The 14,337-nt window shown below is 49.7% G+C and overlaps 1 protein-coding gene across 1 annotated transcript in view; it reads right to left on the bottom strand.

Moving 5' to 3' along the window:
- Nucleotides 1-2,215: 2,215 nt before the first annotated feature.
- LOC141947313 (hydrocephalus-inducing protein homolog) overlaps nt 2,216-14,337 on the bottom strand; it is a 51,727-nt gene continuing 39,605 nt past the window's right edge. Inside the window, exons 13-19 of the mRNA XM_074878286.1 lie at nt 11,377-11,444; nt 9,193-9,428; nt 8,267-8,367; nt 6,879-7,014; nt 6,214-6,378; nt 3,724-3,876; nt 2,216-2,458 (exon numbers count right to left, since the gene is read on the bottom strand). Coding sequence (XP_074734387.1) covers nt 2,216-2,458; nt 3,724-3,876; nt 6,214-6,378; nt 6,879-7,014; nt 8,267-8,367; nt 9,193-9,428; nt 11,377-11,444 — 1,102 coding nt within the window. The remainder of the gene's footprint in view (nt 2,459-3,723; nt 3,877-6,213; nt 6,379-6,878; nt 7,015-8,266; nt 8,368-9,192; nt 9,429-11,376; nt 11,445-14,337) is intronic.

Here is a 14,337-nt window from a genome sequence, read left to right as displayed (position 1 = left end):
GCCAACGGGTGCGCCGTCCTTTGTTTGTTATCTTGAAGTGGTAACAGCAGGGATCCAGGCTGGAAGAGAAAAAGAGATGGAAAATGTCATGGGAGCTGCTATCTCCCAGCGGTCACCCAGCTTCAGCACCCTGATGGCGTTATCTGACTGCACACTCAGCAATAAAAGCACCTCCAAAAAGGCTGACCTAGCTCAAAGCTTCAGCAAAAGCCAGACCTTGGTTGCCCCTAAGCTTATCAGCATCCAGCAGCTGCTCTGTTTGCGTACAGCAAGGAAGAGCTGCATGAAGATCATCATCTCAGCTGCTGCAGACAGAGCATCACCAGCCTAGAGACCCTCCAGTAACCTGGGCACCCCTTGCCTCGCTGGCAGGGCCCCTGCCCTGGCACCCACGTTATCCCCTCACCCCCCATCCCTTAGGGAGCATCCAACCCTCATCACCCCCAACATGTCATCCTTTGCCTGAACAGTGCAGCTGGTTTTGTGGTTTAGGAAGATAAATGCACTGTGAGAACACAGGATCAACAGAAGTTTCCCCAATACAAACATGGCAGCAAGACCAGGTCTGGCTGCTGAGGGGACAGAGCAACAACGAGAGATGAATAACGAGAGCTAGATATAAACCAAAATGAATATTCAATGGAAATTGATTTCTTCATGTAAAGAAACACTAACTGCAGGCTAGTCTGGAGTAATTATTTTACCCTCTATAAATCTGAGCATGACCAGGACATGAATTGTTCCTGGAACAGTTACTGGTTTTTTGAAAAGGACAGAATACACGGCTTACAAAATGCATGTCTGCCACAAGCAGCTAAATACAGACCTGAGAGTGTAGAACAAACCAGTCTTTGAAACAGGCTGTTAAAACATGATGCGTACAAGCTTAGTGTGAAATGGTTTATGTGGCGGACAGCACAGATGAAAGCCTGGAGAAGCTCTGGGTGGATGCACAGTTTGGGGCTCTGGGAAAGCCCAACTCATCTGAGATGTTACCTGGGTCCCATCTCAGCTCACCTGGCGGCAGCTCTGCAGCCGACAGCAATGGCAACAACTCCAGAGTCTGCAGACCAAGACGTGAAGGGGGGCAGAGGACGATGACACGAATCACAATGACATTGTCCGCTCCGTTGGGTAGCCAATTTGTGGCTGCACAGAGCACAGGACACGCTGGACAAGCGCCAACCTCCCTGCAATGTCCCTGCTTATGTGGGTGGCTTGTGCATGCGTATTTAAACCCCCAAAGTCTATCCTAAAGAATAGGATCAACCTGCTCTTTCTACTCCAAAATTTAGGTACCGGACCACCGTGGAGCCTCTTGGCAGCCAGGGAAAGGAACAGGCACCTCGAGAAGACTATTCTTCCTGTCCCAAGAGGTCTCCCACACAAGGCAGGCAGCACTTTGAAAAGGCTTATTTGTCTCCCATTTACGGGAACACGCCTGGTTTCAGACACAGGCGTTAGGACCAGTGACTCCCCTCCTTTGAGCTAAGCTCTTTAATTACACTTTCCATTTATGCCGCCCAAACTCAGTGGGCTTCTCCTCCTCTCCCTTTCAGAGCTGGTCCTGCAGCCACCCTCGCCTGCCCGTGCCTCAGGCTGCCGCTGTGGCGGTGACACCAAGGAAAGGTGGGAGAAACGAGGAAAGAGCGACTGCGTCTAATAAAGAGCAGCCTGGCAGGGGAGATGGGGAAGGCGAGCAAACTGAGGGATGGTACGGGGCAAAGAAATTCTGCTGCTCCTCCAGGACTGCAGGCAGAGGCCAAACAAAACAGCACCATTAATTTAGTCAAGGACCTGCTAACAAGCTACCACCAAGGTTTTCCGCTGTTGCGAGATGATACTCCATAGTGAAGGGAAAAACAAGCAACATTATCGCAAAGGGAAATATGTTTATACTTGTAATGTAGCATTTTCCACCCAGAGGCTTCCAGGACCTGCTGTTTTCCTCCAAATCTTTATTTGAAAAAGTGAGGAGATATATGTATTATAACTAAAGACAAGTCAGTGACAATTTAACAGCTGGTTTCTATTTTGGTGGCTTTTGAGGGTATCTAACAACTTTCAAATGGCCATAGAAGGTTTCTAAAGGAAGCCCTGTGGCTTCAGGAAAACAGAGCCAGGACCTTGAGCGCTGAAGAACAACTAGCCTGAAGGACTACAGCAAAACTCCTTCTTGCTGAGCCCACGCCAGAAGAAGACGCTGAGAGATCCCCTACCTGAAGTGGGGTCCCAAGTTGAGCTCCGGCGCAAAGGGTTTGTCAGTGACAATCATGGTGCCAATGCCAACAGCCCGGACGGGGATAACGTAGGTGTGGCTGTTCTCTATGAACAGGTTCACCTCGTCCTTGAATTTCTCCGTGTCATCCAAGTTCGCTATGACAGACACAGACACCTCTGTCTCGGGGGGAATCACTCCTTCACTGGGTTCAATCCTCCAGCGCGAGCATTTGTCAGTCTGTAAGACAAGCCAAACACTAACTTAGCATGGAAACCATGGACCCTGGTCTCTTGTGGGGTGCAGGAAAAGGAAGGACTAAAGTTATGAGGCAATGCAGAGGCCGATATACCCTGTGAGCCCCCCGGGTACACCGCAAGCTGCCCGGGGAGGGAGTGACCGGGACAGCAGTGCCTGAGCAGCTCTGCAGGTCAGTGCCTGGTATGAGCACGCAAACCCCATCATTCATACACCAATACCACCCACCCCAGGTGGCTTGCTCTCTGCAGAGATGGAAAGCAGGTTTTCATTGTGGAATCAAAGCAAGCTGCCCTGGGAATCCCCCACTTTGAGGTTACATTTATCCCCCAAACAGCTGGAAAAGCAGCACGGGGGAAATTCAGCCCCCTCCTTGGCCCAGGGGGCTGAGCCTGTACTCTCACACACTGCCTGATGCTCCATCCACAACACCAAGTCCACAGTGCCAGGTCTGGGCTAACCAGCCCCAGAAGTCTGACCCACCTAGCATGGAGAAGAACAAACCTCCTCTGAACCCGTTTTCAAGCCCCTCACAGATCCCCCCTCCAGTGGGGAGCACACCCCACCCAGCCTCAGCACACGAGCCTGTCCTGGCTGCATCAGCCCTGCTCCCCCTGCCAGGCAGCAACCCAACCTCCTTTGGCTGTGCAGCTTCTCACACTACGCAGCCTCCATGAATTAAAGAGCCTTTTTCTGCAGCCAGTCTCCAGAGGTGCTCTGCAATGCGACAGAGTCCACCGTAGGTACACGACCCTTACACGTACATTCTTGTGCAACTGGTTTGACCCCCAGTAGGTGTGAAACTCACCTCACTGCGAGCAGTTTGAGGACAGACCTCACACCCTAGTCTCTATCATTAACAGCAGTTCGACAGAAAGCAAATGCAGATCTAACAGGGAAACCGTGTGGAAACCCATGCCCTTTCAGGAGCAAAGGGCCACAGCGTTCTCTTGGTCTCAGAGCTCCAAACACATGACTCTTAGAGATAAATACTTTCCACAAAATAAAGGGAGAACTTGCAAAAATGATCCAGACTCATTTCTGCTCAAACATCTATGCAAATTCTCTGTTTTACTGAGGGGTCCCCCAGCTAAAACTGCCCCCAGAGCCAGGCTCCTCTTGCTGCATTGGGATGGAATACGTTGCTTTCTCAATCATACAGTGGTATGCAAATGTTGCATATAAAAATCAAGTCACAGGTTGCTTGACAGTCATTTTTGTTAGAAAATAGCCCCACAGATACTTACCATCTTTGCCCTGAAGGATGCAGGGATGACACTCTGATTGGAGAGATGGAGAGTTCGGGAAGCATCTTGTATAACTTGGATACTGCCAAAATTTATCTTACTTGGATGCACATAGACAACTGGTCCTTCTCCAGTGCTCACTAAATGGATTTTCTGCTCCAGAAAGAGGGTAGGAAAGATCAAAAAAAAAACCAACAGAGAAAGTTTAAAATGATTAGACAGCTCTAAGGGTACTCCTAGACTGGGGGATAATTATGGCTGTTTGAAGTTTTTTCAGTGTTGTAAAACCGAAACAGAAGGCCTGGAGCAAGTGTGGGATCTGGACTGATCCCATCTGAAAGCCACAAGCTCCCGTTATCAGGGGATAAAGAAATCCTGTTTCCCGTGTTTGGTTTTTCACACCTCCTCCACACTGTCAACTCTCCTTCCTCTACCTTGTGCCTGCTCCCACTCCTTTTACTGCTCAGTCTTGCCCCAGACCACCCTCCCTGACTTCTGCTGCTGCACAGCACACTTGGACAGTGTGGACACAGACTTTAGTCCCAAAGCTACACCTGTGAAAGCCAGCACAAGTCAGAGGCAAAGCAGGCCCTTTAGAGTAGAGATCACGCAAGTTAGTTGCCTCTGATTTGCACATACGTGTATTCCTGGTATTATGTGGATAATGGGCATTAATTATTAATTACATCATTCAAGCAGTATTGTTTTCTTTTGACAGTCTGAGACCCAAAAGTTCTGTTCTTGCAGAACTGGCACAGACTATTGGAGGAGGAATGTGGATCCCTTGGCTAAACCACCTCCTCACATCATTAAAAACATTCAGGAGGCATTCAGGAGATTTAGTAGCATCATTTCCACTTGTTTTATTAAAAGTTTAAATCCCTGTAACAACTTTCAAAATGTCAGCCTTTCTTTGTTACAGAAAGCTTAAGGTTCCCAGGAACCCTCTGACATCCTCTTTCATGCCCAGAGAGAGGAGAAGACGTTTTGAAACAGCTGCTTCAAAAGTTGATATCATTTTAAATTAAAGTTTAATTAACTATATTTGTTCTCGATTTCAGCTAGATGAAGCCAGGACACTACAGACAACATTCTCTTGCCTACATTTTGTTGTCATTGCTGCTGTTGTGTATGCCTAAATGTGAACATCATCTTTCAGGAGGCTTTAGTCCAGGAATGCTTTGCCTCATCCATTTCCAAACTTAGTAGAAAAAAGAGTCTCTGTGCTCCAGGTGCAAGCGGTGCGGAGACTCATGAGTCTTTGGCTGGGGCTCTGGCAAAGAGATATGATGGATGTTTCTCAGAGTGATGGGCCTGACTTTCAGCATGGCCTCTCACACAGCGCTTGCTTTAGCAGGATTCAGGGACGTCCCTGCGTGCTCCTGAACAAAAGGCCTAACGAAGCACCAGTGCTGTTCATCTAACAGCACAGCAGAGTATGAGACCCAGGGGTTGTTCTGGGCTTCAGACTGGCCTTCTTATCCCGTCTGACCTACCGTAATTAAATGCTGTGTCGGACACTTAGATTACCACCTAGGATGATACATCCTTCCTCTTCTCTAGGTGAAGGGAAGTGGCTGCAAGTATACTTGAAATTACAAGACCTCCTGACCTTGTTAATGTATAGAAACCAGTAAAGTAGGACGTTTAGTTTTAACGTTAACCATCACTTGTGTTTCACTAGCTTTTATTTTTCTCGTATTTTACTGCAATGTATATAATTTCATTTATACTCTTTTCCTACCTACCCTCTGACATCTTACCCACTTGTAAAACATCTTGAAACCTGTAACTCCTTGCCTAGTGGAGATAAAACAGGCCTTGCACAGTCTGGCAAACTCCCTGAGTACATCCCTGATAACAGGGACCTAAAAATGCAAGACAAGCGCCTGAGAAGACGCCAGTGTCAAGAAAAGCGACTGGAAGCTGGTTTAAACCAACCCCCTCGAAACAAACAGGAGCCGAAGGAGGGATGAGGTCACTCCATGACCATGTACGGACATGGGAAACCTAAAGTTCAGCTAGCAGACAGTGTGAGGAAGATGATGTGGACCACCAAGGGGGGGAGAAGACCCTCACTCTATTTTTACTACGCACGCTCAGACTATGTAAATGAGTTCTAAGAACCCATTAGCACAAGACTGTCTTTTCTAGGAAGCTGATGCATGTGTATGCTTTTTGTGTATATTAGTCAGAGAGTTTTGTTAGTAAGTGTGGCACTCATGGTGGAGCAATCCCCAGCGCTGCCCAGCTGCGAATAAAGAATCCCTGCTGAACAGTTATACTCAGTTCTGACTGTGGAGTGAAGCTCTTTGTTTCACAGGCATTAGCTGTTGCGTATGCCACAAACTCCTTCTTTCCTTGTCCACACCAGCATATATTACAAGTTCTTGCTTTCCCGGGAAGGATCCCCGGAATTAGCAACCCTGCCTTACGCTTCACAGCCCACCAAGATGAGTCGCACAAAGGCCCACGTCCCCTGGAACTCACCAGAGGGGATTCTTCACTCCCAAACACTGCAACATGAGCAACAGTGTCCTGCTCTCCTGTCACCTGGGCCTCCAGGGTCAATGGGACCTCCACCGAGCCGCGAGGCTGGACAATCCCCCACGGCACGGGGCTGGAGTACCACACAGAAGCATCCTCCTTGTGTTCCTGTAAGGGACAGAGTCAAATGCAACACACAGGAGTGACCTTTGAGGAAACTTTGAACTCCTCAACATCTACACAATGGCAATTCACACACATTTTCAAAAATCCCCAGGAGAAAGCAGAAAGGTACAAAGCAAGATGCAAGACTTGTATGGGCTTAGCGTCCTCAGGGGGGCCAAAAGCTGCTGCACCCACAAACACCCACTCCTGTGCTGGCAGCCTCCTTGCAGCAGCTTTTCACAACCCTCTATGTTCTCCTGCATGAAAGCACCCCAAAGACTAGAATATAAACTGCTTCCTAAAAAGTTTAAACTGCTTCCTGAAGTTTATATTCAGGTAGGTTCCTATTTAACTGCTTCCTGAAGTTTATATTCAGGTAGCTTCCTCTTCTCAGCAACCTTTAGGTTTGAATATAAACCAGCAAGGTCTTATCCAAAACCCCTTTTTTCCCTGATAAACCCCTTGATAACATCTGAGGGCAGGAGGCGGATGCAATGCCAAACCTGAGGGAGAACCCTGTAGCAGCCTGGAAGATCGCTGTCGTTCACAAGGGTCAGCATCTGCTGATAAGGGAATTTTAGAAAGCACCGTCCAAACATCACGACGGGGTTGAGCACTCGCAGTGGAGGAACCACGCATCTAGGCAAAGAGATGACCAAGAGGGAATTAGAGATACCGAGAGAATGTAGAGGTCGTTTACTCCCCAAGTAGTGTGAAATAGAGCATAACACATTTGTCAAATAGACACTTAATACCCCTACAGCGATAAATCGCCTTTAACTTCTTCTGACTCAACCACCTCCTGTAAAGGTGGGGCAAAACCCTGGGACTCAGCCTCGCCAAGTGCCCAGGTAGCACATAGTGCCCTGTCCCAGAGCTGCCTGATCAGCTCTGCCCGCTCTTTGCCCCAGGAGGCTTGCAAGGACCCTCCCAACAGTCCCAGCAAGGCGTGAGCTCTGGGGGAGCCTTCCCACCGAGGACCAGCGCTCACCAAGGCGCAAAGAGCACAAGACTCCAGTGTCTCAGTGAAAACGACTCCCTCCTCTCCCACACCGCTGTTGCCCTGCCTGAGAACTCAGCCCTTTGCCCCAGCGAGGGAGGGCACAAGCCACCCCCTGCCTTAGGCAGTGGGGGATCACCCTCTCCCAGCTCCTGCACCCCCACGGCTCCATGCACTGTCTGTCCCCATTTGCACTTGTTTTACAAAACTGCAGCCCAGGCACTGACTGGATGACTCTGCCTGGGAGAGGGAACAGCACAGTGAACTCATCCCTCTTGTAATTAAACCGACACCCACTGCAGCACAACAGCATTGAACCTGGCTGCAGCAAGAACAACTTTTGGCTTCAGTCTGAGAACATTAATGCTCAAAAGAACCAGAGGGAAGCAGAGAAACCTGAGCTCACCTTCCACATCAAGGACTATTTTCCCCTTCATAAGGTCGTGCTTTGAGCTTTCCCTCACCAGTCCTGCCATAAGCCCCTTTCCCATTCGCATGCACCTTCATTAACTGACCCAGACACCAGCTCTCAGCAGGCTGCTCACTGCGGCCCAAATGAATGTTGTAGTTTGGTTGCAACCCAGCACAAGTCCACCACTTGCAGGAAGGAGGAAAGATGGCCCTTTGGAAATTTATTACACCTCAAGCACCAAAAACCAGGCCCATAATGAATATAATTACTGTTCCCCTTAGAAAAAGGCTCAGGGCCATGCCTGCCCGTGGAGCACAGGTGCTGCTTTCAGAACACTGCCGGTCTCACACCTAGCTGGGCAGAACTAGCTCATTAAGCAACACTTGTCATTTGGAGATGCAGCCAGCAAACCATGTGCAAGGCAGCGTGGTGCTGGATGCACGAGGAGAGACGACGAGCTGCAAGGAAAGCGCCGATACCTGGCTGTGAGGAGCAGCGCCGACACCGCCTTGCCAACACCGCACACGTCCACCACCAGTGCCAGCTCGTAGCTCTTCACAGTGTTGGAACACAGGGTGACCTGGGGGAAGAGAAGAGCATCAAACACTTCATCACTCCCAAAAGCCATCGTCCACATGTGCTGTCCTCCGGTTCTCGTTCCACGGGCAGGAAAGGGAGGATTTTGCCCTAACTCTTCTGCTGGTCCATGTACAGAGCACAGTTGCTGGGAGTAACAAAAGCCTTCTGACAAATCTGCTTTGTTAAATACACCTTGCACTTACCAGGGCATACGTAAGCACGATTAGATTAATGCTCTACTCACCACTGTATTAAAATTAAGGGACTAATTTTTAATCTCAACTACAACAGCATAAATGCAGAGGCAATCTGTTGACTTCAACATTCAGCTTTACGTTGGGAAGCTGAGGGCAAAATGCAGCCCAGCAGGTGCTGTGCAGTTCATGGCTGCCAGAGCTTTTCCAGTCCCCACTGGAGATCACCGCAGTGAATACAACTCATTCTGCTCATCAGGAGAGGAGAAATAAGACCGGAAAGAAAAGCAAACTGCTTTATACAATGACATCTCTCTTTTTAACAGCCACCTTCTGTCCTTATCCTTCCTCTGCCCACTTTAAATCAAAGAAACTGCTCAAAGCAGCTCTCAAAAACATATGAATGGCTTCTGTCCTTGACCATACGGTACATGATCTTCAGCTTACGATTTTGGAAACAAAGCAGTGGTCCTTCAGAAAAGCCCCGGAGTAACGCAGCTAACAAAAGCCTAACACTAGTGCAGGTATCTTACCCGCGTTAAACTCAAAGCTAGCAGTGCTAAAGCCCTCTCATCCCTCAGAGAAGCTCCAGCTCCACCCGCTGAGCACGTATGGCTGGATTCTTCCCATACCTGGATATCCAGGAATCCCAGGGGGCGGACGGTCCCTCTGCAGGGCTTTATGGTAAATTCGGTTGGCCTGAGGCGATGTTGGGCTCCCTTTCTCCGGAGTAGGCGAGTGTTGTCTGACATCTGAACAGAACTGCTGACACTGGGCTCTCCCAAGCCGTCCCCAGGAATGCGAAGGTTGAAGGTCAGGGGCACCAAGGAGGTGTTAGTGAGGCGACACGACAAGGTGTGAGGAAAGCCTGGGAAAATGACACAAATATGAATTTATGCACCAACTGTCCTGTGATTCCTGGTGTGAATAGCCTGTTATGATAAAACTGGGTTTGGAGTTCAGCTCTTTTCAATCTGAAGTACAGCTAACTGAGAAGCTACGCAAGGAATTAATTGTCACTTAAGTTCCCTTTTACGCTGATGACAGAGATTGCTTCCTTGGAAATGCCCACTCTTAGCGATGCTGAACACCACAAGTTTCTCTCTCTCTAACTGTGAGGAGCTCTCTCACCTGCCCCCAAACCAGCACCAATTAGTTCTCACTTACAAGTGTCCATCCAGACAGACCATTTATTCTGAAAATTCAACCCGTAAAATGCCCTGTGAACTCTGCGAACACTCCTACAGTTTTCAGTATATAAAGTCATCGAGGAGAAGCTACGGTAAAAGAAAGGAAGGATGAAACTGGGAACGACAGCATGATGCAAAGCACTCTAACGCAGTTTCTCTAGGCAGGATCCTTAAGGCATCTCCTGTCTGGGGCTACCAGACTGAGCACATGACAACTCCCAGCCCACCGCACTGGAGGCAAACCTGATGCTTGCTCAGAAATCAGCAGGAGCCATGTTCCACCTTCCCTAACGAATGGGACATGGCTTCCACACTGCACACTGGCCCGCAAAGGTCGACATCACTTTAGCTGTGATACTCGCCTTCCCTCATGGAAAACCAGTGACACAACCACACCTGGTGGGGTGTTCTGCAGAGACCTGCTCTGGCGTGGACATCTGGCTTGGCTGGCCAGCTCTGCGAGAAGGAGACATCTCCCGTGGCCTGCTTACCAAGCGTCCTTTGAATACAGACGGGGAGAAAAACCAACTGCAGCCACAGCAGGGAGTTTCTCCATGTCCAACAACAGTGACCACTGCCCACCTCCAGCAGTTACTCCAGCAGGGAGGCAGGAGGGGCACAAAAAGGACAAACACAGACTTCACAGTCCCAAACAAGACCAAAGTCGCCAGACACAGGTCAACAGTCAGCAGCGCAGTTAAAAGAAGCAAAAATACAATAGCTGCCTTCAGCTGAAAAGGCCTTATTAATGAAATGAGATTAAGGAGGATGAATCTCCTATTACATAACCACATTTCTGCCTGGTGTGTTCCTTGTTGTTTTATTCAAAAGAAAATAAAGAAGTGGCAGAGTGGTGATGGAGGGAGGGGAGAAGCGGCTCAGGAAAGGTAATGAGTCTTCTTAAAAAGTCCATGAACAGCTTGAAAACACAGAGACATCCTGGGCACAGAATGATAATGGCCCTTCAGTCAATCCACAATTGATTTCACATTTAAACTGCAGATCATCTCAGTAAAAAGCCTTTTGTGAGACTGAGATGGAGAACCAGAATCTGCGTTTCAACGGAGACGCTCTGGATGCTCAGCCCCCGGCTCTGTCAGCAGAGCTGGGCTTGTGGTGGGGAAGGAGGAGCCCATGGTCCGAGGACATCAGTGCCTGATTCAGGGCTTGGGCATGTTACCTGGTGGGTGACGACGAGGGGCCCTCACAGCATTAATTAACATGTCGCACTGAAGGTCAGGCAGGTAAATGGTATCCTTGCCTTGCAACAGGAACATTTACCCAGAGCAGCTACAGGCCAGTACGTGGCTTAAACTCCCTTCTGCTGCAGTCCCATCCCCTGGGCCCTTCTGGGACAAGGACTTTCACAGTCATTCTGCTGCCAAGGATTGGGAGATTGGGGCTGAACAGACTACGAGGACACCAGAAATTACTGACTTTCTATTCCTTTGGTCCTATTTGATCTCACAATGGCACAAGACCGCCTAAGCAACCAGCAGCCCTGGCTTTAACACCCTGAAGGCTGCTATGGAGGAACACAAGTGACAGATAATCTTACGTTAAAGTGCTCCATTTTGGTAATTCACGGAGCTCTCAACCCATGGCCCAAGCCCAGGGCACACTCACCAAAGGAGACATCACCGAAGTGGAGGGCAGGGACGTTGAAATGAAAAGTCGGTCCAATGACACAGCCCCTGCAAGGACAAAGACAGGCAGAGGAGGCGTTGGCTCGGTTAGAGAGAATGGCAAAGCGTTCAGCTTTCCTTATCGCTCGGGTGGGTAAAAGCTGCTCTCGGAACCACGGTGGGTTTCAAATCAACCTGTCACCCCTGTGCTCAGCACAGCACCCATGTGGACAGCAGGCAGCCAAAGCAAAGTGGTCAGCAGCCAACAGCTGCTGCTGAGGCTCAGGGCACCACGGCAGGGTGTGCCCCCATGCTGCTGCTGGCCCCATGAAGGTCCCTGAACACGTGATGGCTCTGTGCCTCGGTTTCCCCACCCGTAATGTGATGGACAGAGGTGTCCACACAAAAGGGGACTCATTGTAACCAGCCTTCCCAGCCACAGGTTCCCTGCTTTGGTATTTCTTAGCTGGAACTGGTGTTTCCATGGAGTATATGAACACCTTCCTCAGAAGACCTGATCCACACAATCATTACACATGCAGGACTTTGGGGCATGAATCCAGGGGAGCCCCAACATCCATTGAGAAGAGCAGCAACAGTTCTACACAGCGGACAGTTGAATCTTGGAGGGAAGTATCAGCTTATCACCAGTGCACCAGCTGACACATCCAAGAGCAACAGTCTTAAACCGCCGAACACGGGTGTCCTGAACCCACCACACCACCTCGCCCATCCTTAAACTCAGCAGACAGGCTCCAAACTCCAAAACTCACTCACATCCACTGAAATCAGTACTTGAAGCTGCACAACATTCAGTAATTGACTTCATGGTTGATGACAATCAATGTCAGCTCTGCCTCAGTTAAAAATCAAGGGCCACAGTGAACAGTGCCTTCTCATTTTATTCACAGGACTGCCACTGTCATTATCCACATGTTCTGCACATGAACAGACCCCAGCATCCCGCAGGAGGGACCTGCGTCCATCCGTGCTGTCCCATTTCCAGCATCCCTTTCCAAACACCAAAGAAACAAGCATCCAGCACCTCATAAGGTTGGTTTCTAAGTAACGAATAATCACCTATGGTCTTGGCACCTTCTGACTGCACAGTCAAAGAGCACTCAAAAACTGACTTTCAGGAGTTTCAATCCAACACTACTTCTCGATTCTTGCAGCTGAATCAGCTCCTAAGAATGAGTCAGGTACCAAATCCCTGCTGATGGTGAAGTTCCTTCTCCAGGGACCTCACACAACCAGACTTGACCTCCCAAGCCCTAACAGCTTACTCTAGATGGAGCAAAGGGAGCAGACACGCTTTCTGTCACAGCATTTGTCAGGAGATGATGGAAAACTACCTCCAAACCAGCCACGACTCGGGATGACACCAGGAAACTGCCAAGGATGAGCCTTGCCAGGCAAGTGGGGAAATGACTGCCATTTCTGCTGAGTGCACCGAATCTGTGCTCTAGGAAGTTAAACTGGAATGACTGTCCAGAAGGCTCAGCCAAGGAGCCAACCCAGAGCTGATAACAGTACAGCTTGCAAGAGAATGGGGGAAAAGGCAGTGGTTTTGGCAACAACTGTGTTTTACAGTAGCATTGAGTAATGCATGCGTGAAGGGAGATCAGGGTCCTGGCAGAGTAGGAAGGATAACACAAGGCGGGAGAGGAACTGCTTGAACTCTCATCCCTGTTCCTTCCTTTGCAGCCCAGTGTCCCACCAGCCAGCTCGCCTCCGTTCAAAAGAACCAGAAGCTTTTCTCCATGGAGGACGAAATCCAGTGCACAAAACCTTCCGAAGAGGGAGGCTCAGCTGGATCTGGTGGGTGGACATCTCAAGGGCATTTGAAAACAAACAGCTTGAGCTGTGGGGCTGGAGAATGACAGAAGGGCTGGAGAGGGATCCTTGAAAAAGGCAAGACAGAGCTCAAGGAGGCAGATGCCATCTCAGGGAGGAGAGGACTGCAATGGGAATTGCTGCTGAGGGACAGCTGCATGGGAGCAGGCGGGTGTGCTGCGGTGCCATCAGATGGGCTGCATAGGAGCCACCATCCAGGGAGGAGGAGTACAAGGATGGGGAAGAAATAAATAAAAAAGGACCAGCAATCCTCTTTCACTGAGACAGAAGGTCTGCACTGAGCCCAGGGGGGTGCTGGCCAAACAGGGCAGCGAGTGGCCACAGAGAAGGGGAGGGCGTGCTGGGCACTGGGAGCCAGGGCATCACTGGGGAAAAAAGGACCACTTCATTTGGCTGTGGGGAAGCCAAAACACAACCATCCCTCTGACAGCTCCTTCCTTCCTTCCCCAGGAGCAAGGCCACTGCGGGGCAGAGGCAGCAGTACTGTATTCTACCTGTGATAAGTGCAGCCTTACCAGCAAAACCTGCCCTTGCTCAAGGAGAAAGCTGCTCATGCAATAACACCCCGTGACCAATTTGGGGGAGGGACAGAGGAGAATAAATTATTTGATTGTGAAATGTTCCCTCTTGATTTCCAAAAAAAGCAGCACTTTCCCTCCAAACACAAAGCCAACGTAATTGTTTCTCTACTGAGGTCAACAGACCTACTCACCACTCTTCTCTTGCAAAGTCATACCCTTTTTGTTCTTTTTTATCTATTTCCCTCACCTTATTGGTAAAGTCAACCGCAGATTCCTCCCACTGCTTTACTGCCTTTGTCTAGTGCCTCCCAGCAGCACCAGCCCAGGAAGCTGGTTGCTGAGGAGGCACAGCCAGCCCCACAGCTCCAGAGCACCCAGCACCAGCCTTCCTGCCTACACCATGTCATCCCACCAGCCCGTCGTTAAAGACCAGCTGGGACAAGTTTGCATGCTGCTGCAGTCCTGAGAAGTGAGCTTTGCCTCTCCTGTCATCAGCTTTTTTTCCCCCTTCTCCCCTTTGCTTGGTGAGGATTATCTTTTGCCGTGGCACCAGCCCATGGGATGATGCCCGAGTCCGTGGGACA

Source organism: Strix uralensis, chromosome 9 (genome assembly GCF_047716275.1).
Source record: "Strix uralensis isolate ZFMK-TIS-50842 chromosome 9, bStrUra1, whole genome shotgun sequence".
NCBI lineage: Eukaryota > Metazoa > Chordata > Aves > Strigiformes > Strigidae > Strix > Strix uralensis.
This window is presented reverse-complemented; position numbering and strand designations above follow the sequence as displayed.